Genomic DNA, 27,802 nt, shown 5'->3' on the forward strand with positions numbered 1-27,802 from the left:
TAGAGGAATAAATTCGGCTAACATTTTAATTGAACTGTGTCTACATGGAGATTCATAACACACAAAAAGGTTATTCAATAATATTTCTTATTTAAGAACCAATATTTGATTGTGCTATAATAATATTATTTGCAAGATGATATAGATGTTTTATAAAGTAGATGGCATCACATTGTATTAAAACAAGGAGCCGCCATACTATAACCCTTCACCCCTTAATATGTGTGGACACTGATTTGGTGATATATATGTTAATTAAATTATAGTGAATTTTGAATGAGTGAGTGCAGTGCAGTGATATTTTGTTCCACATCTTCCAAATACTGATGTTATCTGTTCAATACTAATCAAGTATTTCTTCTTAAATGTCATTCAATGCTTATGCATATGTTATGAAGTCAATATATAGACACCCTTCAAATAAAGTGTTACTGAAGTTTGTTACATTATATTAATGTTCTCTATGCATGGTTAAGTGATTTCTAAAAAAGCTACCACTTCAAATACATCAGTGCACGCTAATTCAGTCAAGATAAAATAAATATGAAATCAAATTTGGACATCAGTTCTGATATCTAGCCCTATTTGTGTTCATTTCAGTTTCCTTAATAGGGCTTGGAAAATTAACAAATGGATTTTAGTATAAATTGACCTCAAATCTTCTTTACTGTATGCTAGTAGAAATCCTTTTGTTGGTAATGTTAAATAATCTTGCACAATGTGCCGTTGTTCATCTCTTTGTAGGCCATTCAAGGTGTAATAGCATCATCCAAAAAGATACTGGATCATGTCAGATCAACCAGTTTTCCAGAAATCCCACGCACTTTGGACTCAAATAAAATCTGAAAAAAAATAGCAGGTGTACCCATGTTATCAGGGAGACACCTTGTAAAATCATTTTGATGTAAGATTAATACTTTCCAAAATACAAGCAATTTTGTGAGGGGAGATGAGTGTCAAATTTGACACAGCTTTATTTTTTCATCAGTTTCACAAGTCCGTATCTCAAGAACTAAACCACCTAACAGGCTCAGATTTTGCATACTGGTACCTTTATAAGTAGAGTATGTAACAGAGTCGAAATGTCTGGTCCAGATGACACCACTTCGTAAGAGCAAACCTTCAAAAATAGAACAAAAAATATTTTGCATCTTTGGCTTTACCATGTCTAGGCTTTCAGAAAGCATACTTCTAACTGATAGAGTTGGCCGATTTTTTTCCATGTTTAGATACCCACACAGGGCTTTTCGAAAAGGTTATAAACAAACAAAAAAATCACATCGGGGTTTGACCAGCACACCTCTCAAATGTGAAAAAATCATTTTGGGTATAATTTTCAGACCAGCTTTAATGCACTATGGGAATGTCCAGACATTTTAAAAATATTTTTCCTTTATCCTACATGGTCCCTTCTTTCTCAAAAATCAAATCTTACTTTTCCTATGTGACTCTTTCATTTTTATTTTCCATTCTAAACATGGGGTAAATTTATCATTTGTAAATAATGATAATCAATTTCTTCCTTGGGTAGAGGATTAATGGGAAAAAAATAAATCACCAAAGGCATATGAAGCACAACACATGACCAACAGCTGCTTGATTTATCATTAAATACAACACTAGTTATAATGAAATGTTAACATCGTGGTATTGCAGCAGCAGGAATGTGACCCATTTAATTTCTGTTTCAGTTAAAGTGCAAACAGTAGGGCATCTTTGTCTTTGAGACAGAGATGGTGCTGTAGCCTCTCTGACAATTGTAGGTGCACTGAGTAGTGCAATGACACACTGTAATGGCGCCCAGCAAATGTCATCCCTATGTGGCCAATGGAAATATTGTGCAGGATAGTTTGGATGTATGAAACATTTGCTTCAGTGGTGAATGTTCGGACAGTCAATTGATCATCTTCATCAGACACCCGACTGACTTAAGTAAAGTAAGGTTTGTGTTTTGAGGAAGAAGGGACAGTGCAATACATGCAAAATATGTAATATATTTGGTCTGAAAATGAAATCTAAAATGATGTTTTGAATTTGAGAGGGCTGCTGTTCAAACTCTGATACAGTTATTTTTCTGTTTATTGCCTTTTCAGAAAGCCTATATAGTTATGTGAATAAAGAAAAAAAATCAAAAGTGTGTGTTGGTTCCAAATATGTGTTTCTGAGGCCTAAAAATAGCTAATCCAAAAACTCAATTTAAGATTTGGTCAGTTTCAAGGGACTGCTTTGACCATGCAGAGTTGTCTGAACCAAATGTTTTGAATTTCGTCACATACTATACCAATTAATGTACCAGCATTAAAAGCCTAAGATTGCTTGGTGGTTTAGTTATTGAGCTATGAGCTTGTGAAATTTGATGAAGAAGTGAGGCCAGATAAAATTGACAGTCTCTTTCCTCGGTAAACTGGTTGTATTTTGAAAAGTATCTTTTGATCTTACATCAAAAAAAAAAAAAATTACAGGGTGTTTCCTAACTAACATGTATACCTGGTCATTTTTCCAGAATTTTTTGAGTACAAAGTGTATGGGCCATTGGTTGATTTGACATGGAATGATCCAATTATATCCAAAAACCACTGTCTCCATTTTCCAGAATTTGAGGTAATAATTAGTATGTCACTGCTGAAATATGTGAAATTTTCTCTCATTTCAATAATTCATCTGTAGGACTATTTTCATAAAATGATTGATCTGTCAACTAAAGCCCGACAAGATTATGAAGAAATGATTTCCAGTTTACAGAAATGTGAAGATGAAGGACTTGAAGCTGAAGAAAATGACCAAAATCAGTCTGTTCTGGAGGAGAGAAGTCCAGCTCCTCTTTCAGATTTGGATGAACCAGAATACAGTAAGACAATTTATTATTCTAAGTACACAATATATACTACTAGTCAAAACACCTCATTTATTCCTTGAAATGTAAGCAGTCGAATAACTTGGAAGTTATATATAGGTAAGCAATAAATTGCCAGAGGTTAAAAAAATAAAACTAGGTTAAGGAAACATCCTTCTTCAAGTAACTGCAGCCTTTCTACAGCAACTGAAATGAGCCTTGAAACATTTTGCAGTCAATTCCTACAGGTGTCCTAAGTTTTTTTTTGTTTTTTTTTTTCTCCTTTATTTCGCCTTATACAATTTCTTATATTAGGAATTTGTTAGTTTTCGCATACCCCTCTGGGTCAGAGCGCAGGGTCAGCCATTGTACAGCACCCCTGGAGCAATTGCAGGTTAAGGGCCTTGCTCAAGGACCCAACAGAGTAGGATCTTTTTTCGCAGTGACGGGGATTCGAACCAACAATCTTCAGGATACCAGCGCAGATCCTTAGCCTCAGAGCCACCACTCCGTTTGGTTGATTACTTACTTAACCCTCTGTCTGTGTAAAAGCAGTGTTGGAACAAACTGTGCTGCTACACCCTCTGAAGCATTATGTGGAGAATATTGCACTGGAAGAGGTAATAACAGTATACTGATACCAGAATGGCCACAAAATGGTAATTAACAAAGGGAATACAGACAGACCATTTTAACTCTTAAATGTTTAGGCCTGTCCTTTAGAGAATTTGCAAAGAAAGCCAAGGTGTCAGTGAACACAATTTCCTGTACCTTCAAAAGGAACCTGGAGACTGAAGGACACTCTGGGGTTGGAAGACACAAAGCCACAACAAATTCAGAAGAAAAATTTCTGAAAATCAAAAGCTTTTGGGATGAGTGCTTCACAGGACAACAGCTTCTAGCATAGCTTAATAGTGGTTCAAGTAAGCAAGTGTCAAGTTCAACTGTGAAGAGAAGACTTTGAGCTGCAGGATTGTCAGGTCATGTGGCAGTAAGAAAGCCCTTATTGCTAAAATTGCAAAATAAGAAAGAGGCCTGCTAGAGCCAGGAACCACTACCTATTGTAGAAAATAAAGGAATTCCATGATTTTTTTTTTTTTTGTTATCTCCAGTTGTTTATTTGTCCTATACTTTTATTTCAGAGGACATTGAGACATTAAACTGTAAATACCAAAAATGCCAAAATATAGATTTCAATAAATACTGGAAGAATGGGGGTGTTCCAAAAGTTTTGACTGGTAGTGTATGTTTATTATACAGTGTATATGGTTGGTAACACTTCATTGGGCAGTTGGTAGCTCTAACATTTTGTTCAGTTTTAAAATGATTTTGCAGTATTCTGAGGTTCACCCCAGGACTGAACATTTATTTTTAATTAGACACCTCCATTAATTGAACACACTGTCCTTTCCCAGTTTCCATGTTTCTTGTATTACTCCAGAACTTACTAACTGGCCTTTCTCAATGACTGCTGGCAGAGCAGGCACTTATTTATGTTTGTTAGATAGAGATGAATGCATTCTGTTTAACAAAGAGCAAAATATTAAATGGCAAGATATTGTGCAGGTTATTTAAGCCATTATTTACTAAGATGTACAAAAGTAAAGAGCTTGATGTTAAGAGTGGTGACTCTCAGGAGTCCGTGCTGGGCCTGCTGCTATTTAAATGTGCCTAAGTGGCCTAGACAAGAACATAATAAGCTGGTGATGTTCGCAGACGGTACCAAGCCAGATAGGATGGCAGATTATCAAGAATGATTTAAAATAGTAAAGAGGGATGGGGACAGAAAATAGGCTTGGGCAAATCTGTGGCTGGTTAGGTTTTTATTAAAATTTTAAGTAATCCACACAGAAAGTAGAAAGGTCATATTTGAGTACACAATAGGAGGTCTGAAACCAGAAAGTACCCTTATAAGAAGGACTTGGGAGTCGTAGTGGACTTGTCACTATCTACCTTTAGGTGTAAATGCCTGTAAGCCTCTACTTCTTGAAACAGCATTTTAAAATCTGCTAAATTAAATCCTATCCAAAGGCTCCCCTGGAAGCCACTTGTGGTTCTGATAAATGTTTCAAACATGTAGGCTTAAGATGTTTTTCTAACAAACATTCTTTGGCTTTTCCTTTTGGAAATTATACAGGGTGAGCCAAAATGAAGTAGCAAATTTCTCAAAGTCATTGCGTGAGGTAGAGGCAGTCGAGTGGGGTTTTCATCCATACACAATGATGGTAATGCAGGAACTCGCTGGGAGAGCCATAGAGAGAATATTCTGCAAACCATTCATTGAGGTGCCATCGTCATGTGCAGTGGTGAGGCACATTTCTATTTGAATGGTTGCGTAAATAAGCAAAACTTTCGCTATTGGACTGAAACCAACCCTCGTGAACTTCATCAGAGCATAGTGAGCATTTTACAGTTTGGTGTGTCATTGCAGAATTTGGCATTGTAGGGCCTTGCTGTTTTGAGGGAGGAGCAACAGTCACCGTCGCTTCAGAACATTACATTGAAATGCTAGAGAACTTTTTGCTGTCCCAACTGGATGAAATGGATGTGTTGGATGCCTGGTTCCAACAGGATGGAGCAACGGCTCATACGGCATGGAGATCCATGCAAATTTTGCGCCAGCCTGATCTCCCTGAGATGCGATGTCAGGTGGCCTTCATGTTCACCTGATCTTGCTCCATGCGATGTCTTCCTGTGGGGCTATCTGAAGTCAAAGTTAAACAAACACCAACGTCAAAACCTTGAAGCCCTCGAGGATGATATTTGCCACGAAATGCCAGAACAAGTCATGCGAGTGTTCAGAAATCGTCTCTTAAGAGTTTATCGCTAATGATGGCCACCACCTTTAAGACATCATTTTTAAAACGGTGAAAAAAAATCTTTTTTGTATACCCTTTCTTGTGTCATAATGGAAATTTATTTCATCCTGTACCGTTTTTGTAGAATAAACATTTGAAATGTGGTACTTCTTTTTGGCTTACCCTGTGTGACATGAATCACAGCTTCAAATTGTGAATTGAAACAAGAAATGGGAGCTAGAAAACCTGCTGTAAAGCTTGTACATATTTTTTAATGTGTGATCAAATGTGTTAACTTGGTTGTTTTTCTTGCAGTTAAACTATGGAGGAGAATGCTTGAAAATGAAAAGAACTACGAGACCTTTAATTTTGAAGAATACCTTGCTGCAAGGACGCTAAATTTGAATTTAACACAGTCAGAGGACATTGTTGATAGCTGACATTTGACTACATCCTTAAAAGTTATGTGGTTTATTTTTGTAACTTTACTTTTAGTTAACTGTTTGTCTTGTATTTCAGTATGTAAAAGAAAAACAACTCGACAGTGCAGGCTGAGGCTGATGAGATCTCTAGCAGCATTACAACATGTTTTTTTTTTTGCATCTCATGTTAAAGGACTTCAGTTAGGTTTTGTAAATATTAGGTTCCATTTTGGGGAATTATGCCCTAGGTACAAGGCATTCAGAAGCGCTAAGACTGTTCTGACTATAATTTTCATTGTAAAGATTTAAATCATTATGTTTTGAATGAAAAATGAAAACTACTGAGTAAACAGTAAACATTCTGTTTGTGTGTTTGCTTTGAAAGTCTCTTATGTTTTATTTTAGTTCAATATCTTGCTGTGTGTTTTTACTGTTTTTTTTATTATGGAAGGGTCCTAGGACGACTCTTATTCTCACTTTGACTCGTTGGCACGTAGACCTGAATGGAGAATCCCAAATCCCCACTTTAGTCTTTCTAAGTTTATACTCTCCTGCATGTCCACTTATGGATGCCATTAGATTTGACTGCACCCTTTCTGTAACTGCAGGCAACAGGACAGAGCACCAGGCAAGCAGGTGAGAAGATTTATGCATATTTTACCTTACAAGTTTATAAATGTACCCAAAACAGAAGCAAAATAAAATGACAAAATAATGCAAAACCACCTGTTTAGATAGCAGATCATCTAGGAGTTTAGGAACCCAATATGCCGTGATAACCAGGTGGATATTTGTCTCTGTAAGCAGATTGGTCTCTTGATGGACTCTTGGGCTTCTCTATTTAGCTTTGATCTTTGTGCTTTGTTAATGCACCTCTTGGATCAATGGGACAATGTAGTGTAGGTACTGACACCCCTCTAATGTTCATATCCTGTTTTTGGTGGGATTTGTGTCGGATTTTCACTGTAGCTATTTGCTACGGTCAACTTGCTTGCTCAGTTAATTCTAGTTCTTATCTGGTTGAGTTAAAAACATAAATGGCAGAACAGGATTTCTACAGACCTGGAAAACTGTTGACAACTTTCCCCATTTTTTATTACAAAAAATTAAGGAAGGGAATATAATTTTACATTGTGCTTCACATACACAAGTCCGCAAAATTAAATCTCAGTTGTTTTAGTTGTGATTAGGTATTATTTGCATTCATTAACACGTTATGCATGTTACATTTTACAAGTGTAAAACTGAAAAGAAATGTAAGCAATATTTAACAAATTATACAAATTTATTCATGTGTACAGTATTGTTCTTAATTTAACATGAACATATTTAGTCCATGTAATATTTTTATGTAAACATTATACATTCATTGACGTTTGTCTTCTCCAGTTTTTGACATTTATTATTTTTTGATCCAGAACTTTGTTTGGTGGCCTTTTGTTTGTCCACTTTTTTCCAGTACTGCTTACCAGCAGTAATGTTTGCCATCATATGGATATCCCAGTGTCCCAGGTACCTTCTTTCTGTGTCCCTGATATCCTGCTGGAGTCTTTCACCCTGCTGTTCACTCACTGCTCTAAGAGTTTTATGAAAAAGTTCCAAATGTGACTTCAAAAAGTAAACTTTGACAAGTGTATTGCAAAAAAACTCCTTAAAATTAAAGCATCATTTTGGTCTTAATAATTACCTATAAACTTGGAAATGATTTCTTTGAATGATACCCAAGCCTCTCATTCCAGGTCATTCACACACTATTAAATTCTGCATGAGAAATCAGTTTTCTAATATCAGGTCCAATAAAAAATGCCTTCTTTCATAGCCCCAGACAAACCCAGAAACTTGTGAATCAGTGGTAGCAGCATTTTACCCGAGTTCACCAAGCTGGGTCTGATGATGTTTTTGGCAGCAAACTAGCTTTTTTCCAGCTGGCTATTCCTTCTGAACCCAGTGTAAATACTTGGCTCTGTTATCCCACTCAAAGAGGAGGAAACAGAAGTGTCTTAAGGGCTTCTCATGCCCTGCTACCTGCTGCTAAGACTCATCACAGTGTTTCAATTCTAGTTATATTCTGAGCGTTGGCTTCAGCCCTTTTGTAGCCCATATGGGGACATTCATGCAAATAATGTCTGTGAAATACTGGAGTAAAAATGGAGTACCCAGAAAAAAAAAGAAAAAAATGCAGCATCATGCCTGAGAGTTTACTGGGCTAGAATTCAAGTGTAGGCCTCTTGAGCACAGAGCTCTCACACCTTCTAAACTCCATCATGAAGCTTGGTGGCTTGATGTGTTGTCTTGCTTGACGTAAACAGTACTCTGCTGGCAAACCTTGTAATGTGGAATACCTCGTTAATGAAACCTTGAGGTGTAATGTGAAGTTATCTTAAGGTGCTGTAGCATTAACATGACTTGTGGGATTTCAGACATAGTGACCCCTGCTGCTAATGTTAGGCCTGTCAGCTACATCTGGTGACACATGCGTATTTTAAGAACATAGTGAATGAAAAGGTTTACTATACCGTAGTGTTGGCGATGGATACTTACTCATCTGTATTAAAAACTAGTTCACTTCAGTCACAAAAAATGCAAGTGTTTAGATCAAAATTAATTGAAATTCAGAAAAATTTGGGGGGTGGTGCTCATTTATATCTGTAAAACTGATGGTAGTTGGGATCGCTGTAGCCCGAGACTCGCCTGGATTTGAATGCTCTGAAACTTTGGGAAAGTGTGACTTTTTAGTAATATTGGCCCAGCTAATGAAAGATACGTCGTCTTTCTGCTGTGAAATTTAAGTTTGTGTAAGTCTTAATTTTTCTAATACCTAGATATTTGAACCGCTTTGAAACTATTAAAAAAAGATCCAAATGAGGTTGATGTGCCGGACTATATACCAGAATGTTAATTTCTTGTTCAAGGTAATTTAAAAAATGGAGTGGAATTCCTCCAGTAGCCCCAGTACTATGGGAGGTATTTTCTGCAAAAATGGAAATTAAAGTTAAAATTATAAAATGAAAATGCAATCTCTCTTTTTCAATTTTATTTTCAAAGTCTGCATGCAACAATGCTGTACAAATTAAAATTAAAATGAAATAACCTCATTTGCAGTTTAATTTTCAGCCTGAACTGCAATGGAGCTGCAAACATGAAAAGTAAAACTCAAATTAAGCCACCTGCTGCTCATTGAATTTTCATAGAATGTTGCATTTTCAAGATCTCAACATGTAAATAGTGAGGGTCAGTCGGCGGGGTTAAGACTTCAACATGTGAGAAATTTGTTTTAGGAAAGTACCGGCAGCTTATAATAAGATGGAAAGTGAGAGAGTTAATAGAGTTGGCAGATTGTGATGATAAAAAATTTATATTACTTAGATGCAAAGTGATTTTAGATAGGCTTGGAGATGTCAAACATTTCACCAACATGGAGGAAATTTGTCTTGCATGTCGGAATTTATATGAAGTTTTACATCGCCTAAATATGGCATCAGTGGAAACGGCAACCTCTGTAGGTCCAGGTCAGCCTTAGCAGAACATTACCAATAGAAGTGATAAAGATGGATCTGCTTTGTGGAGTAAAGGCCATTTTCATTTTACAGTTTTAATTTGAATTTTCCTTTTTTGCAGAAAATACCTCCCATATCAGTACATAGCACCACCAGCCTATAGACAAAACTTTTTGATCAGGTCCTGTCCTTACAATTCTCTGGGTCTTTACAAGGGTTCAGTAGTAATAGGAAACAGCAAATTAGGTAATGGGCATCCTCGTCTGGTTCCATGTCCTCTGGTAAAAATGGACTTTACAATTGACAATACATACTGCACAGACACCTACCTCTATGCCAGAGTCATATATTTTCAATTCCAGCACAAACTGTATGCTATGTTCAAACTAAAATTTGCATAATGTGGCAAGAAATCATCAAGCATTTGAAATCACCAAAAAATGTTTTCTGTATTTAGAGATGCCAAAAACTGTACTGGGATATACATTAACTCTGCTGTTGTCGAGGATTTGATAGTTGGTGTCTACCTGCCACAAATTCAGTTGTCTTACAGTACGACAGAAGAGAGGTACTTTCTCTCATTGCAAAAGCTTTAAACAAATTATTAATATTGTTATTCAGTAAAGAAATTGGTCTATAGTAGAGTTGGATCGGTACTAAGTTGATACCAACTTTCGGACCGCAGTGCAGGTACCAAACAGTTCTGAAAGAAACAAAAGATAACTCTAAAACACCCCACCTGTCACCCCCCCGTCTTACTCCAGCGTGTCTCTACGCATACACTGCACCGCTTCCTTCTTGATAGCATAGTGTGCGCTGAAGCAATAAGGCAGTTGTGGGGGTGGCCCTCGATTGTGTTGAAGCAGTGAGGGTGGGTGCCCCCCTTAACTTCTCAGTTGAGTTGAATCAATGATGTTACCTGTGAATTCTTGATTACACTGGAGCAGTGGTGTGTCATCATGATCAGGTTGAAGCATGTTGCTTTATAAAGTTGCCTGCAATTCTAAGCACGTTACTCCTCTCTTAACATTGATTTTCAGACAGAGAAGTGAAAAATTGATATTTTAGGTACTGAAAATCCCTAAATGCTGGTACTGTACATACGGTTTTAAATTGTGTGTTTTTCTGTACATTTCCAGTACCGGTATATCATGTAACCCTAATCTGTATGATACACACTGCATGAAGTTGATTCTTAAATGAAACAGCAACAGACACCTGGTATAGTGTTTTTTGTAGTACATTTTCTGTCTTCAGCTTCCTTCCTTACACAATATCTCAAATAATCAAATATTTACAAATGACCAAAAAAAAGCACAAATGGCGACAAGAAAACAAGCCAAAGTTTCAGCAAATACCATCAAACCTCTTCTCTGCAACCAGGCCTGAGTAGTCCTTAGTGGAAGGGATTTCACTTTTAACACGTTGGGACTCGGGCTCATGGCCAGTGTAATAAAGTCTCTTCTCCTGGTGCCCATCTGGACCTTGTGTCTCAGTACGCTCAGTTCTCTTCACGGCCTCTGCCAGTCGCCCTTTGTAATTAACAAAGCTTACTAATTTGGGGTTATAATATACAAGTTGTTTATGGTTTCAGGAAAAAGCAGTGGACGGCATCGTGGGTAGCACGTATATACCAACAAAGCAAGGAACAGAAACAAGAAGAACAAAAAAAAATAAAGGAACGGGCTAGATGCTGCGCTGTCTATTAAAGTTAAAGTATACGCTGCCACCAGCTCTTTCCGTTCCCCGATTTCAACTTTTTGCACTAAGAAACAAGCATAATTGCCCTGGTCAGATTGTAAGATGTTCAAAATCAGCAGATCACCGTCTCCAACAATTTCATATTTGGAAGGACTGGGTGCCAGGTACACACCATTTTTCATCCACATCGCACGAGAGAGCCCAGAGTTCAGCTGGCACGGTAATCGCAACGCTGCACCATGTTGTGTGACAATATTCTTGTAGCCAACGCTGTGGTTTACTGCAAAATGAAACCAACAAAAATCAATTGTGTGCTAACTGCTGCCACTAAAAATAAAATCCAGTGAGATTTTTTTGCCAGAATTCTTATGTAAAATCATTTTTTTGAGATCCTTTTGGTTTATAGGTTTATCTAATTACCCATTTTCTGAGCCCGTCTTTGACATTACAGGTGGGTGACAGGCTCCTGTGGGTAGCAGTGGGCACAATACAGAAACATACCTGGTCAGGATGTATCTGCCTGACGAGACACACTGAGGCCCCCACAAATGGATTTACTGTATTATTGAATTATTTGGCAAAGGGTTCTGCACTTAAGGTTTATTGTCACTGCTGTTTAATGCCCCATCGTAAAGCTGTTTCTCAGGAATATTGTGGTTTCTTTTGTACTTTCCAACAAATTGTGTCTGAAGTGCAATATGTACACTTTAGGTATTGCAAAAAATGCATGTTACTCGTTTACTATTATGTAACAAGGCCTTAACATACAATTCTTTGGGTCTTCATAGCACTTAAAAACATCAATAAAGTGTTTCTTCACTTTAGGGTGATCTGCAGTGGCTTAACTGAGACACATTTCTCTTGATATTACATATTTAGTATAAGGCCTATGATTCCGTTGTATTAACAAGGAATTTTATTGTCATGTCTGTCACCGTGTCCTGCAGTGCAGAGATAAATAAACTATCTGTTTTATAAGCGTTACTAAGACCAAAAGAAGCCTTTGTTAAGCTCTTGTTATGTAAAAGTAAATGAGTAATCAATGCATTTTTGCAGTACCTAAAGTGTTACCCAATATTTTGTATTATTTAAGCTCCAAAGTATTCCTTTTCAAATCAATCCAAATATAATTGTGGGCAATGAAAACTATTAGTGATACATACCTGGGGGGCAGACACTGAAATCTCCATTCAACCTCTGAATCAGGCCACTGCCAATTAAAAAAATGAAATTAGAAGCTGGTAGTGTCATGTGCTTACTTACTGAGTTCATGATGGTCCTGGTCCCCTCTACTCTTTTACACCCAAAATCACAGAAGACAGGCATTTCACAAGCTGTGAGCACCAAATATCTCAACTTCTTTGACTTGTTTTAGAAGTTACAAAAGATAATTATTAAATATCGGGACTGGTCTCCCCTAGACTTTCTCGTTTACTCCGATATTGGGATGGATATTTGAGGAATAAACCAAACAACTGATTATATTTTTATATTATGTACATTAAAGAACCATCAACAACAAATCAAATTAATAATTCAGTATATTGCACAATTATTATAAAAGTAAAGTTGAATAAATCTGAATCTGCAGCTGCATGAATAAAAAATAGCGCTTCCGGTTAGTGGAAATAGTTCAAAAGTGGGTAGAAATCTACGTTTCGTACCTAACACTTGTATGCAAAATTTGGTTGACCTAACTGAAAGCGTACTCATGTTGTTGTGTTTACATACATACACACACACAACACACATACTGTAATTCCAAAAATGCCATGGAGAGATCTAAAATGTTGAGATTTCATCAAAATCTCAAGAGCTCGAATTTTTAGACGATTACAATACTTTCCTTATGAGAAAATAAATTGGACTCGGCGAGGTCCAAAATGTCGAGATTCGTCAAAATCTCAAAGGTTGAATTTTTGGATGATTACAATACTTATACTTTGTATACAAGAAAGTAAAAAGTAAAGCAAATTGTAGACAGAACAAAGGACTCTTGGAAAACAAGACTGTTCACTCAGCAGATGTTATCTGGTGCCTTTGGTGACAGTGCCTATGGAAAATCATTGTACTCGGTCAAAATCCTTACCTTTTGACACATTAAAGCATAGAAATGAATATAAATGAAATGTAACTGTTATAACCGTCAACATCAAAGTGAAAATAACAGTTTTAAAATCCAGAGCAATTACAGTTAATTCTCATTTTCCACAGGAGTTATGTTTCTGAAAAACCTCACGTAGAGGCAGTCCGTCCGTCCGCTCCTGCGCTATGTTATGTGGCTATGCGGCAAACCTTTATGAGGCTGGACTGCAGTATGGCGGGTTAACAAGGCACTGCTTTTCAGGGATGGCAATGGCTTTTTGACTCATGATGATGACAACAGGCTTATAAGCCGATTAAGACTTCTTCGAGCCATCCTCTTGGAGTTGTGTGCAGAACTGGAACCCACATTACAGAGACCATCATGCAGAAATCATGCAATCCCTGTTCCGTTAACTGGTTTACTTAATTGAGGGGTATTTAGTGTCGGGAGCTTTTCAGTAGGAACTATGAGGAATTCTAAAATAAATGTCATATAGCCAAATAGCAAGGGGTGTAATTGACTGCACACAATTTTTGATGAAAGCACCATCACAGAATGAATTTGCTTCTGTAACTAGAAAGCACTGAATTAATACTGTGAGGTGTCCTAGCTAAACCCACAATTTGTAATGTGCGACTTCAGGGTTATGCTGTGTGCGCTGATCGGCTTCTTAGTTATGTAGTACAGCACAGCACCCTTCTTAACCTCCTTGGCGTTAATTAACTCCGAGTTTGACTTGGGTATGGAAATTATATCAGTCGGGTTAAACTCTGAGAGGTTTATTTTAATAGCACTGGAAACATTTAGCAGAATTACAGTAGTTTAATTTAGAAATATGAAAGCCTGGCAGCTCAGGCCGTAATGAACTTACCCTGCATTTCTGTGCGTGATCTGGTTGACACAGAGGCTCGCGTCGGTGCTCCAAGCACAGTATGGATCCCTAGTTAAAATGCAATCCACACAAGACTGGTGCTTTTCACAGAATTCAACGGGTGACTGCACAAGCCTTCCATCTGAGCCTGCATACAGGGACTTTTTCTGTAATTATTAAATATAATTTTAGAAGAACTGAAAAAAAGTTAACATATCATCAATAATAAAAATTAAAATTGTTAAGTTTTTTAAACCAAAAGGAAATAATGCCAAATAAAAGATTTCAATTTAAAATGTAGGACTGCTGTCTGAGAATTGCCTTCAGGGCTCACCTAAGGTATGTGGTACCACCCCGGGACAAGAGGGGGGCGCTGTCTCTAAAAGTCTTGCCTCCCTTTACCCTCATAGCCCCTCTTCTGGCCCCGCCGGTATAAAGGATAGACGCTCCCATGAAGTGGCGTTTCAAATTGGACCTACGTAGCCACAAGGAAGGTCACGCAGACAATTCACGCATTTATAAACCACGGCAACTTGCCAACCTTTGCAGCGCCAGCCAGACATCATTTTGTTAAAGAGTTGCTTCATTTTTTTGTGGCAGTGAAGTAAACGGGGTGTTGCCCGGTTGGCAGGCCAACTATTTTTGAACTCGCCTTGCATGACGTCATGCCTTGTTCAGCTACACTGGTTACCAATAAAATATCGAAAACAGTGGAGGTCAGTGGCAGTTGTACTTTCTCAGCCTCAGAGGCGGCTATGGAGTGACTTTGAGTCTCCTCACATCCTGTGCTGCCCACCTGCCACTGCTGCCACTTCATTACTTGTTTGCCGTTTGCCAGGGCGCTGCTAGGCATATGAACACACACAGGATGCCATTTACAAGCAGACAATGCTAATGGACATTTGGTGTAACAGATATTAATAAAAGGCAAAGTTCCAATTCACTTTACCAATGCATTGTGTTGTAGCTAATCATTTCATTTATTTTTTTAAACTCTACTCATTTTAATGCAACACCATTGGAGTCCTAACTCAACCCAAGACAGGATTCAACCACACATCCAGTTCATATGTGTTGTCACCTAACCTAAATGTCTTTAAGAATGGGGGGTGAATCAACACTCAAATGTGCAAACTCCACAGACAATGAGACAGCACAGTGCCGATGTCTGGCCATCCGTCCATCCATCCAGTTTCACACTTGCTCAGTCAGGTTCTTTATCACGCCAACGTTGTCACTATGCTGCTACAACACCACATCTCACCTGCGCTTCAGATCAGGTCATCCAAGAGTGTTTAGGCCCAGCCACTACTTCTATGGGAGACCAACCAGGGAAAGCTTGGGTTGCTGCTGGAAGACGCGTTGATGAGGCCGGCAGGGGACGCCTACCTACCCTGTGGTCTGTGTGTGAGAATCCCAATGCCCCAGGGTCCTAGAGGTCACACAGAGGTCCTGACTCTATGTGTTTATTAACATCCCTGTGCATATTTTGAAAAGAGTAGGGGTTCTGGCTAACTTGCCCATCACAGCCCCGTCCATTCTGCCCCCCCCAATCATCCCCTGTCTCTAATTGTCTCTCTCTCTCTCTCGCCACTTTGCCACCTAATAGCTCATGTGGTGAGCGTAATGGTGCAATAATGGTTGGCATCGCATCATCCAGGTGGGTGCTACACATTGGTGGTAGTTGGAGTGGCTCCCCTCTGTCTAAGCACTATGAGTAGCGAGAAAAGCGCTATGTAAATGCAATTATTACTATTATTATTCATGAAATCCCCCCTTCTCTATTAACAGGGAAAGACACTGACATTTAACTTTCCCTCTGGACATTTATTTTTGAACCCTAGGTTCCTTCTACTCATAATTGAGGTTTGATTTACTTTCTAAATGGGGAAATCAACACTGCCAGCATGTCTGGCATTAAACACTGTAAACTCAAGCAACCACATGTTTTTGATAAGGACTGAAACCTTTTGTATCAAGATACCATAAAACAGATTTATGAATTCAGCCAAGACATTCCAAGTGTTGCTAATGGCCATTGTTTTTTTGAAATGACTAATAATCTGTCACCTGACATAACCTTCATGCTGCTCAAAACAAAAACAATACAGTCTTTTCATTTTAGCCATTTTTGAAACCAGAATTGAACTTTAGGGATGCCAGTACCTTGCAGCCCACGTGAATAGAATAACGGGTTTCAGTAGTGCTAAAAGGTTTCTCTAATAGTCAATTATTATTTATTCAATCTATTATAAAAGAAAATCTTGAGATGAGACTATTGCCAAGAGATTTTTTCAAGTCCCGCAAGACGAGAGACTATTGCCAAGTCTCCTCTCAAATATTTGTGGTTAACGGCCCACGGTCCTCTCACCTCTCATTCGTGTGAATGCTTTTGTCAGACACAGTTCCTGTGCTCCCAAGTCTTACAAATTTTTACGTTTTCCTAACTTTCAGTTCCCAATAAAAGACTTATTATGTCCAAATCTTATTGAAGAATTTCATCCCAAAGAAATGAGTACACGGGCAATCCTAGCGCCGAGAAACGATGAAGTCAAACGGATTAACGTGAAAATTGTTGATCGGTTACACAGCAAATTGGTTCAATACACATCAATAGACTATGCTGAAACAGTTGGTGGCGATGTTGCGGAAGATGAAAACATCAACTTACAATATCCCGTAGAATATCTACAAACGTTAACACCACCGGCCGAATTACTGTTGAAAGAAGGATGTATCGTAATGTTATTGCGTAATTTATTTATGAGTGATGGGCTATGCAATAGGACAAGATTAGTTGTATTCAAAATTGGTCAAACAATTCTGACATGTAAAATTTTACCAGGTGACAAGAAAGGTAATGTAGTACATCTTCCGCAGATAACATTAGAGACCAAAGGAGATCTTGATATGCCATTCGTATTAAAACTTTTACAGTTTCTCGTTAGAATAGCTTTTGCTATGACAATTAACAAATCACAGGGACAAATATTCGAAAAAGTCGGTTTATTTATTAGAGAGAAAGAAACATTATTCACTCACGGGCAGTTATATGTTGCCTTGTCACGATGTAAGTCCAAACACGGAATCAAAATTCAATGCAATATTCACAAAAAGTTAATTTAAAAAAAAGCTAAGTTTAGAAAATATTTGCGTGTTAATTTCAAAGCCAAACAGAAAGAAATCGTATTTCTCAACGAATAACTCTTAATGCAACATGAAACATAATTATCTTTCAATTTATTACGTTTTACTATTTTTTACTATGGTTAATTATTCACTGTAATGTAAAATAGTTCTATTATGTATATGTAACAATTCCCATGAAAATAACAATCTGTTGTGGCAGGCGACCGGGTTGCATGCCCGGCTGGGATGCCCCTGCTGCATGTGTTCCGGGGGAGCAACCATGGGCAACTCAGTACCTCCTTCAGGACGCTTGGTGGCAGCCTCCCTGGCTGGCGGTGATGCCACAACCTCCCGCAGGGCTCCATGGGTTGGGAGTTGGGGTGGCCGCCAGGGGGTGCTGCATGGATTATACAGCCCAGCTGGACAACTCTACAGCCCCACTCGGAGGCGCAATCAGAAGCAGGTGATCAAGCACCTGGAGCACTTCCAGGTGGGCTATAAAGAGGGCCAGCAACCACCACTCAGGGCCAGAATCGGGAGGAAGAGGACGAGGTTGCCTGTGATGCCAGAAGAAGGGTTGGTTGTTTGGATTAAGTGCTTGGGACTGTGTTATGCCTGTAGGGTTCACAGGGAAGACGTGCCCCACAGGTGAAGAGAAATAAAAGTCTTGCGGGTATGACACATGCCTCAGTGTGAATCTGTGCCAGGACAGGCACCTATATAGCGCCTTATTTCACACTGTTTAAATTATACATCCGCTTCCCCATATGCGAGCGGCAGACCCGTGAAGTGGCTAGCGTGTAGTGCCCACCTGGGGGTTGGCGAGCGAAGTGAGCAGGGGGCAGAGCCCCCAAGTGACTAGTTAAGGATAAGCTAAGGGAGTCGACTATTAGGACTGTGAAGGAATGGCTGCTGAAAATGGAGCTTTGCAGTCACATATAAATAATAAATTTTAAAAATGAATCATTTCAAGCAACAATAGCAATTTGCAACACTAGAAAAGTCTGGAGTGTGTTTTTAAATCAATTTAATGGTATCTTGATAAAAAAAGGTCTCAGTTTTTATGAAAAACATGAGAATTTCTAAATATGTCCAATCTTTGGACTGGTATTATGTACAACAGAAATATCAGATCCAGTCAATCCATTAGGCGACACAGGCGTCCACTTTATGTGCTGTCATCTGAGGTGCACCATTTATGAAAAGGGGCACTCGCTCTGGACACTGAGGGTGAATCCCCACCCCATCCCGGTTTGATGTCTGCAGTATATACACAAAGGAGCAACGTTTGCGTTTCTGAAAGCACATGATGCTCCGGGCACTGAATGGCACTATTTGTGTTTCTGAAATTAAAAGTGCACATGCAGCGTACACCATTGGGTGAGCACTCCTTAAAGTCTGTGGCATATGCACAAAGCGGTGATGTTTGTGCTATTGGGGGGTGCACATGCTCTGGATGTAGATGATGAACCCAAATCCACCACCTGGTTGGTTGAAGTACGATGATAATGTCTGTGGTATGTATGGTATTTCTGAAGACATGTGCTTTGGGCATAGAGGGGGACCCTGTGACGATGCGGGTTCTACTCTATGCACCCATCGCTGTTCGGGAGCCCTTAAACCCTACACCGTCGACAATGCTACCAAGATGAGCTAGAAAGTGAAGGCAACAACTGAGCAAGGGGATAGTTCAAAAAGTGCTTTTATTAAGATAAACAAAAACAAAGTGTTCACAAAGTGCAGTGCTTTCAAGTAGCTTCATGAAATAAATAATCCAATAAAAGAAAATGTGGAGGTTAAAAACATTACAAAAAAAAAATCCTTTTAAAACGAGGTTAAAACGTTCTTTAGGAAGCAGTCTCTAAAAACAAATGACAAGCCCGGTGTCTTCTTTTAACTGGTGACTCCCCTGCTTCTCCCTGTCCAGGCTTCGCAACAGGGGAGCCACTCTACCTGCAGCTGACCTTCTTTCCACTACTGATCTGGTGGCGTCCCGATCCCTGGCTTCAGTTCCGCTCCCTCCAGACCAAGACTTGGCTTCCCTGACGACCAGGACCCTCACGCCAGGGAGTTTACCACCCAAGCCTCCCGACTCCCGCAGCCTTCTCGGCCTTACGCGGCCAGCCATCCTTCTTCCCATCACTTCCGCCCTTCAAAACATGCTCAGCGGGAGCGACCACTAATTACGGCCCTCGGGTGTGGGCCAAACACCCCGCTAGGGCTCACTGTCCAGCTGCCAGCGAGCCTAACTCTCGCTCACTCGCTTGCTCGCTCTCCTGCACCGACTTGTGCGCGCACTTCCTGCAACCTCCGTCCTTTCTTTCTTTTTTCTTTCCATTTTGTTCTCTCTGATCTCTTCCCTAACCGACTCGCGCTTCTTTTATATTGAGGGGTCATAGCAGCTGCAGCATGTTAGCCACAGGAACAATCACGGATGTGGGCAGTCCCTCACCTGTGCACTAGGTGTGAAACGCCCATACCGCAGTTCGCCCCGTGGCTTGCTACAACCAGCCTCACAGTGAATATTTATCCAAATTAAAACTGCTGGCCCTTGTCGAGGGCTCTGGACCCGCTATACCACAGACCCCTAGGGTCATCAAAGTCTAATAATATCGACTACCTGTTATGGACAAGGAGGAGCGACATCTGCCAACCCTGGCTAGGGCTCCAAATGGGCTTTGATAACGACAAAAGAGGCCTGCCATGTCTGGTGAACAAAGGCAACAAGACGACGCACAAAGAAAGAGGGGCGTAAGGGCTAGCATATCCGGTGAACAGAGTAACGTGATCAAATCAGACAGACTTAGCTTTGTACCATTGTTTGCACTATACTAGTATAGAAAAAATGTCTGGATTCTGTTTCAATGAAGTAAAGACTTAAATGACAACACACTCCTTGGGGGTTAAAACAGTGTACCAAATACTGAATTACATAAAAAAAAAAGAAAACAAAACGTCAGGGAAACTTATTTAACAAATGAGTCTTACCTGCCCAGAGGATAAAAGCAGTGCTTTAATGGGTTCAGGGTTAGGGAGCAGTTGAATTTCCTCAATAATATGCAATTCATTGTCAATAACGACTGTTTTGTGCACATGTCCATCATCTGCATGAAACAAGCATATAAACATATTTCATAAGCACATTTAATGTTAATTTTCATCGGTTGTGTCTTTACATACAGCAAAACCTTAGAGGAGTTATTCAATATGGCTTTTTTTGCATTTGAAAGTATTCATATTACATCATTACTGAGAGTATCCAGCTTAATTTTGATGTAACGTATTCCCTGATAACAAACACACTTAACTCATAACAGTGAATTTTATTGAAAACAGATTAAAAGTGCAGATTGATTAAGAAATTAGAGTTTTATGAATAAATGAACTCAGAAAAAATGCCACAGAAATGAAAGGGTCAGTTTAGGATGAAAAAGCAAATCCCACCCTAAAGCTCCAATTAAAAGGAATGTTTGGCTAAGACATGGATGGAGCTCTCTGTGCAATTCTTACTAGCGTACTACTAACGTTAATAAGAGATTGTGACAATATTAATGGGAGTTTGTGTTGAATTATGGGATACTGCGCATTTCCTTGAGACCTGCCCAGGAATCGTGAACAAGCTGCACTGCCCTCTTCATAGGTGACACACGTTCATTTCTTCTGTTTAAAAGTAGCATACGAATAAATGTACAATGCAGTAAACTGAAAAGCCACCTATGAACTGTTTGGAGATTCAGAATTTTTGATTTGATTTATATATTTGAAATATTCATTGAAGAAAGAAAGCAATAATTTCATTCATCAATGTAAAATGTTATACATACTACATTATGGAACCTGCTTAATCTAATGTTAGGGTCACAGGAACTATACGATGACTAACTCTAGACCCCAGTATATCACAGTAGACATATTCTGAAATAAACGAGTAGAAAAGCTTTTCTTAGGTGATGTGATTAACGGTTTAAGAGTTTTGTCTTTCAAAATGTTGTGCAAGTTCACTCTCCCAAGGGTTCAAGAACAGGAAATTATTTAACCCTTTTAGAGCTCATTTTTTTTTCTCCTTGTCTTCCAGGGCTGAATATAAAAAAAGCACACAAAGCAATGGTTTCACACACAAATCAACATAAAGTATTTTTTTATAACAAATACCAATCTGTTTTATGTTTCATGAGCCTCTACAGTGTGAAATCTCACAGACTAATTATGTACTGTTTGTCTCATCGCTTATAAGCTGAAGGGCACGTTCTGGAAAAAAAACAGTTACCTTTCTTTCGTTTTCAGTTTCCGGATCGCTTGCATCCAAATTAGAGTGCGGTAAGTCAGAGTCTGATTCAGTAATAATACACAAAAATAAATAAATAATGAACACAATTTTTTTGCCTTGTGCATTCGTTTCGCTCTCTTCACCCGACATTGATGACATTCTAGACGTTGCTATTCACACACCAGTCAACGAGAATTAAAAGTATTTGTGGCAAGAAGGGTCTACCTATAATGTAATGTTGAGTTTTATCAACATTTACAGCCGATTATTGCCTTCAACCCCAGCTCTCGACAAAAGTCGACATCCACCCTGAAAGAGTTAAATGATAAAAAGAAGGACAGACTCTGTGACAAACACTTGCTATTACAAGGAGAGACTCTGTTATCAAACGCTTGCTATGGCAAAGAGAGACTCTGTGACAAACACTTGCTATGGCAAGCACAAACTCTGTGATCAAACACTTGCTATGACCAAGAGAGACTCTGTTATCAAACACTTGCTATGGCAAGGAGAGACTCTGTTATCAAACACTTGCTATGGCCAGGATAGACTCTGTTTCAAACACTTGCTATGGCCAGGACAGACTCTGTGACAAACACTTGCTATTACAAGGAGAGACTCTGTGATCAAACACTTGCTATGACCAAGAGAGACTCTGTTATCAAACACTTGCTATGGCAAGGAGAGACTCTGTTACAAACACTTGCTATGGCAAGGAGGGACTGTGTCAAACACTTGCTATGGCCAGGAAAGACTCTGTGACAAACACTTGCTATGGCAAGCACAAACTCTGTTATCAAACACTTGCTATGACCAAGAGAGACTCTGTTATCAAACACTTGCTATGGCAAGGAGAGACTCTGTTATCAAACACTTGCTATGGCCAGGATAGACTCTGTTTCAAACACTTGCTATGGCCAGGACAGACTCTGTGACAAACACTTGCTATTACAAGGAGAGACTCTGTTATCAAACACTTGCTATGACCAAGAGAGACTCTGTTATCAAACACTTGCTATGGCAAGGAGAGACTCTGTTACAAACACTTGCTATGGCCAGGAAAGACTCTGTGACAAACACTTGCTATGGCCAGGCTAATTTTTATACATTCAAGAAGAAGCAACAACCACTTTAAGGCTTTTGTGAAACTAAAAGCTAAGGTAGGCCTCAGCCCTCCTGGGCACAGGGAGTATATTAAATGGGTTTAGATGGATGAATGGGCCTTTAGGATCTGCTTTGCTGCATGCCACAATTCTTTTTGGAGAAGCACAGCAGTGGACATATTTCAGGACTTGACCATTTTAATTCATTGTTTTTTATTGTATGGTGTTTTTTTATTATTTGACCAACATGCTGCTGCTCCACAGTGCCACATTGTCTTGGTAGTATCATCCATACCTGTGCTTATAAAGATAATGTCATAGGTTCTGCTGTCCAGGGCATGGACTTGGTCAATCGCAATCTGTGTGTAATTCATGTTTTTGAAGACCATCTGGGGGCGATTTCCTGCTGGTAGCACTGAGTCATATATCATTGGTGATTTTGCCAGAAATTCCAAAATATCTGATGGCAAGTCTTTGGAACTTTGGATGTTCTGCTTTCTGGTGTTGTCATTTATACACTAGAAGAAGAAAAAAAATGTGTGAGGCAACAGCATTAGTCATATTGTTAAGGTTTGCAATCCAGATGAAAATATTTTTACAATGCTTGCAGCTTTACTTTAATTATTGTCACATATGTTGTGCATAGGCAGCAGACGAGGGACTTAAGTGAACATACTGGTCCGCATAAGGGGTTAGCAAAGTATATTAACAAATTTTCTCCTCTCTCTACAGAACCATAAAACCTGCCTAATCTGTCCTCCAGTATCTTTACAGATAGGACTTCCGGGCACAACCCAGACTCTGATGTCACTTCCTGCTATGGTTCCAAAGACCCGCCTCTTTCTTCCTTCCAGCTATAAAATCCTCCAACTTTCCAGGCTCAACAGACCCATTTTGGGCTCAGTCTTTAGAGGTTAGTCAACAGAATTGCTGTTTTCTTCACAGCAGTATTTATAATTTATGGGATGGAACCCCAAACCTTTCTCTTGTTTTGTCTGATTTATTACATTATATAGATTTATAAATAAGGAACTTTAATGACTTTCAGTGTTTGTTAAGACAAAAAAAAACCACAACTGAAAATGCAGACCTCTCCTGGTCGAGGACCTGAAAAAGTTCCCTGACGTCTGAACCAACTTTTGTACGTCCCGAAAACGATGACTTCTTCCATGTAAGCGCCTCGAGAGAAAACTTCATCCACAGTAGACATTTTATATTTACAGACAGCTGAATCTGTGCTGTAATCCCTGGAAAAAAAAAAAAAACACAAACCACGTCTAACCACTTTGGAAATAAGGGCAGAACTGAAATAGATTGTGCACGGGTTTTAATCCAAAGCGTGATTGTTGGTAATTTCAACTTTTGCAATAGAAACGTCACTGTCACTGGTGTGTGTTTGTACTATCGTGAAGTTTGTGATGCTAAACAAGAACGTTCATTAGGCTCATGTACTCAGTCCTTGAAGATTAACATGCACACAGATACACAGATCCAGACTCAACCTCAAATGGTGCCAGTTGCCAGTCACAAGATTATCTATATAGGGATTCACTAACACCAACTTTAACGAACATGTGGGTGTCATCAAGACACACCGAAAAGCGCAATTCTTTTGATTATCTGCCACTTACCAACACTTTTACCACAGTTGATCTTCGAATTATTGAGGAGTGACCTCAATAGCCTTGATAAACCCTGTGAATATGACAGCAGTTATCTAACTCACAACTGGTACCCATTTATTATTTTAATCATTCTAGATACAAAGTATAGAAAATATAAAAGCAACATGGTATTTATTAATTTCTAAAAATACCAAGTAGCAGAAAACAAAATAGTGCAGTCTGGATATAATCAGTGTGACGCTATAGCCTCACCGGGACGCTAACAGTCTAGTGCAGACAGATACTGGACAGCTAGATCATCAGTTAAGCATTATGCATAAACCGCAATTGGCAAAATGTCAGCAAGTTTACAACGAGAAAAAAAATATATAATTGACATGGTTTTGAACTTGCCGGCAGGTTGATTCTTTCACGTTTTTTATTTTGATATTCTGGTATTCATTCCAGCTACAATCCTCACACATAGTTTTCCATGTTCACCAGCCAGTGCTTTAAACTGCTATAGCGGAGTCCATTTTGGATTAAGTGTATATGTGTACTGTAATGTGTTTTTTTGTGTCTTAGTAACCTTTTTTTTTTGCTTTTTGTTATTTAGTGTTTAAATGTGTATTTTACTGTTGGATATTTAGACTTTTGTTCGAGGTGTGTGATTCCTCCGGCAGGCCTGAAATGGTATCTCTCTCTGTTTAGGCCAGCTGAACACGGGAATTGAAATTCCTTTATAAGTACAGTTGTGGCCGCAAGAGGGGGACGATCGTCTGGAGAGATTTGAGGAGGTGGGTTAGAATGCGCCAGGCTAAGAGGTGCCTGGTGGCTGAGCAGCTGGTTGATGTTAAGGAGCTGAATTTATGACATGGGCTGAAACAGAGTCCAGTTCTGTTTTATTTCACGGCTGCTGATGCCCTTACATGAACTAAAAGTGACCGCGTATGCAACAGGATAAGAGCCTCCCTCTGTGTTTTATATATTTTTCTTCTTTACATTTTCATAATTAGATTTGTTTTGTCTCTGGACTGGATTTTTCATGCAAATATTTACAATCAGGAACTGTTTTTTTTTTCTTTTATTGTGGAATAAAAAAATACCTTTATTTGAACATCTGCCTCTCTTGTGCCTGTCTTATTGCCCCCCCTCAGTCCTGGTCGGTCCCGGACTACTAGGAGGCCATCAGCTTTAGTGACAATCAGTCTTGGAAAAGCTTACTCAAGTATCATGGGGTTAATGTCCTGGATGGCTTTTAGTTTAGCGTTCTGCATTGTTCATCGTTACATTTTCTGACAATCCAAATCAGATCATCTTGTGTCTCTTGATCTTTATTATCACCCTACTGTTGATTTTCTTCCTCTTCTTTTCAGTCCATCATTATGTTAAAAGGACTTTTGATTGGCCATCCTGTTCTGTTGACGAAGGACTCTGATCGAAGAGTTTGATCTTTTAGGTACCTCTACACTCCTTCCTTTCTCAAACAGTAAACTGATTTTTTTATGCCTAGTCATACGACATCCATCTGTTCCAAAGATAAAAATGAACTAAAACAGACTTTGAGGCATCTTTACTCATTTCCCATTTCCAGGTCATAAACTAATTAGAAAAGAGCCTGACTGGAACAAATTCATAAATTACTAGTAGAATACAAAAGGATGCTTGCCATGCCTGTAATTAAAAGTCCTGTAAATTGACTTCATCCTGGATTGTTTGAGCAAAATAATTTAAATATACCATAAACAGACTGCAGTTCAAAGCTGAAAAATGTCCACATCAGGGCCATGTGTAAGAACTGCATAAAACCAAGTGGGTGCAACTCTGCGAAAGAAAGTAACCGTTCTTCATTTTGTAGAGGAAATTAATACACAACAACATTTCTGGTCTTCTGTGAGTCATGAGAATATCATTTATGGCATTCAGGGCCAGCCATCAGGACAGGCATCACAAGTGGTTGTCCCACATCTGTGGCAGACATACGATAACAGGGGTACCTTACAGGGGAGCAAGGGCTCAGATAAGTCAGTCCAGTTCAGTTACTTCCCTTTATTGCTGCAACAAAGTCAGTTGCATGGAACTTGATTTAGCGGATGTCATTGAAAGAAAACAACACAATAATGTGACGTGCTGCATAACGTCCATTTGGGTTATATTCTGACCACATATACGTCTGTGGGGGGGACGTGCGGCAGGTGAGGATCATGAAAAGTGAAAAAAAAACTATAACGATAACATAAAATAAATGTGTCCATTGATCTGTGCTATAAATTTGTTTTCTGTATGATTCCAATAATTGAGATCATTTTTATAGTCAAAATCGCTAATATTGCACATTTCCTCTTCAAATAAAGGGGAGCAACGTGAGTTGAGGCAGCGACGAGCCTCACCTCACCTTGGACTGCGCTCTGCCTCACACACGGGGTGATGCCAGCAACTGGCACCTGCCTGTTGCTGTCTCTCTGTCTGTCACCAATATAAGGATAGATAGATACAGTGGTGTGAAAAACTATTTGCCCCCTTCCTGATTTCTTATTCTTTTGCATGTTTGTCACACAAAATGTTTCTGATCATCAAACACATTTAACCATTAGTCAAATATAACACAAGTAAACACAAAATGCAGTTTTTAAATGATGGTTTTTATTATTTAGGGAGAAAAAATCCAAACCTGCATGGCCCTGTGTGAAAAGTAATTGCCCCCTTGTTCAAAAGTAACCTAACTGTGGTGTATCACACCTGAGTTCAATTTCCGTAGCCACCCCCAGGCCTGATTACTGCCACACCTGTTTCAATCAAGAAATCACTTCAATAGGAGCTGCCTGACACAGAGAAGTAGACCAAAAGCACCTCAAAAGCTAGACATCATGCCAAGATCCAAAGAAATTCAGGAACAAATGAGAACAGAAGTAATTGAGATCTATCAGTCTGGTAAAGGTTATAAAGCCATTTCTAAAGCTTTGGGACTCCAGCGAACCACAGTGAGAGCCATTATCCACAAATGGCAAAAACATGGAACTGTGGTGAACCTTCCCAGGAGTGGCCGGCCGACCAAAATTACCCCAAGAGCGCAGAGACGACTCATCCGAGAGGTCACAAAAGGCCCCAGGACAATGTCTAAAGAACTGCAGGCCTCACTTGCCTCAATTAAGGTCAGTGTTCACGACTCCACCATAAGAAAGAGACTGGGCAAAAACGGCCTGCATGGCAGATTTCCAAGACGCAAACCACTGTTAAGCAAAAAGAACATTAGGGCTCGTCTCAATTTTGAGAAGAAACATCTCAATGATTGCCAAGACTTTTGGGAAAATACCTTGTGGACTGATGAGACAAAAGTTGAACTTTTTGGAAGTCAAATGTCCTGTTACATCTGGCGTAAAAGGAACACAGCATTTCAGAAAAAGAACATCATACCAACAGTAAAATATGTTGGTGGTAGTGTGATGGTCTGGGGTTGTTTTGCTGCTTCAGGACCTGGAAGGCTTGCTGTG

General features: G+C 39.2%; 2 protein-coding genes across 4 annotated transcripts in view; one reads left to right on the plus strand and one right to left on the minus strand.

Moving 5' to 3' along the window:
• LOC120532946 (selenocysteine insertion sequence-binding protein 2-like) overlaps nucleotides 1-23,972 on the plus strand; it is a 70,257-nt gene extending 46,285 nt beyond the window's left edge. For 2 of the 3 annotated variants that reach the window (XM_039759462.1, XM_039759463.1), the window contains exons 13-14: nucleotides 2,668-2,848; nucleotides 5,947-6,437. In XM_039759462.1, the coding sequence (XP_039615396.1) occupies nucleotides 2,668-2,848; nucleotides 5,947-6,071 (306 nt within the window). In that variant the 3' untranslated portion in view covers nucleotides 6,072-6,437. Of the gene's footprint in view, nucleotides 1-2,667; nucleotides 2,849-5,946; nucleotides 6,690-23,470; nucleotides 23,621-23,755 lie in introns of those variants that run through there. The other variant, XM_039759460.1, reaches the window with a different exon arrangement.
• On the minus strand, nucleotides 12,401-23,285 carry LOC120532083 (semaphorin-4D-like). The gene is made up of 4 exons (XM_039757988.1): nucleotides 23,003-23,285; nucleotides 20,326-20,441; nucleotides 14,209-14,375; nucleotides 12,401-12,461 (listed from the first exon to the last, which is right to left on the minus strand). Exons 1-4 carry the CDS (start codon nucleotides 23,136-23,138, stop codon nucleotides 12,401-12,403), a joined length of 480 nt encoding a protein of 159 aa, XP_039613922.1. The 5' UTR covers nucleotides 23,139-23,285.
• Nucleotides 23,973-27,802: the final 3,830 nt, after the last annotated feature.

The sequence above is a fragment of the Polypterus senegalus genome, chromosome 7, assembly GCF_016835505.1.
Source record: "Polypterus senegalus isolate Bchr_013 chromosome 7, ASM1683550v1, whole genome shotgun sequence".
NCBI lineage: Eukaryota > Metazoa > Chordata > Cladistia > Polypteriformes > Polypteridae > Polypterus > Polypterus senegalus.

Bases quoted from the DNA above. Each gene is read 5' to 3' on its own strand.
- LOC120532083 (XM_039757988.1), bottom strand. From the start codon at position 23,138: ATGATATATGACTCAGTGCTACCAGCAGGAAATCGCCCCCAGATGGTC. The intron at 20,442-23,002 runs GTATGGATGATA...TGTTTCATGCAG, and splicing joins CATTATCTTTATAAGCACAG to ATGATGGACATGTGCACAAA. The intron at 14,376-20,325 runs GTAAGACTCATT...TAATAATTACAG, and splicing joins TGCTTTTATCCTCTGGGCAG to AAAAAGTCCCTGTATGCAGG.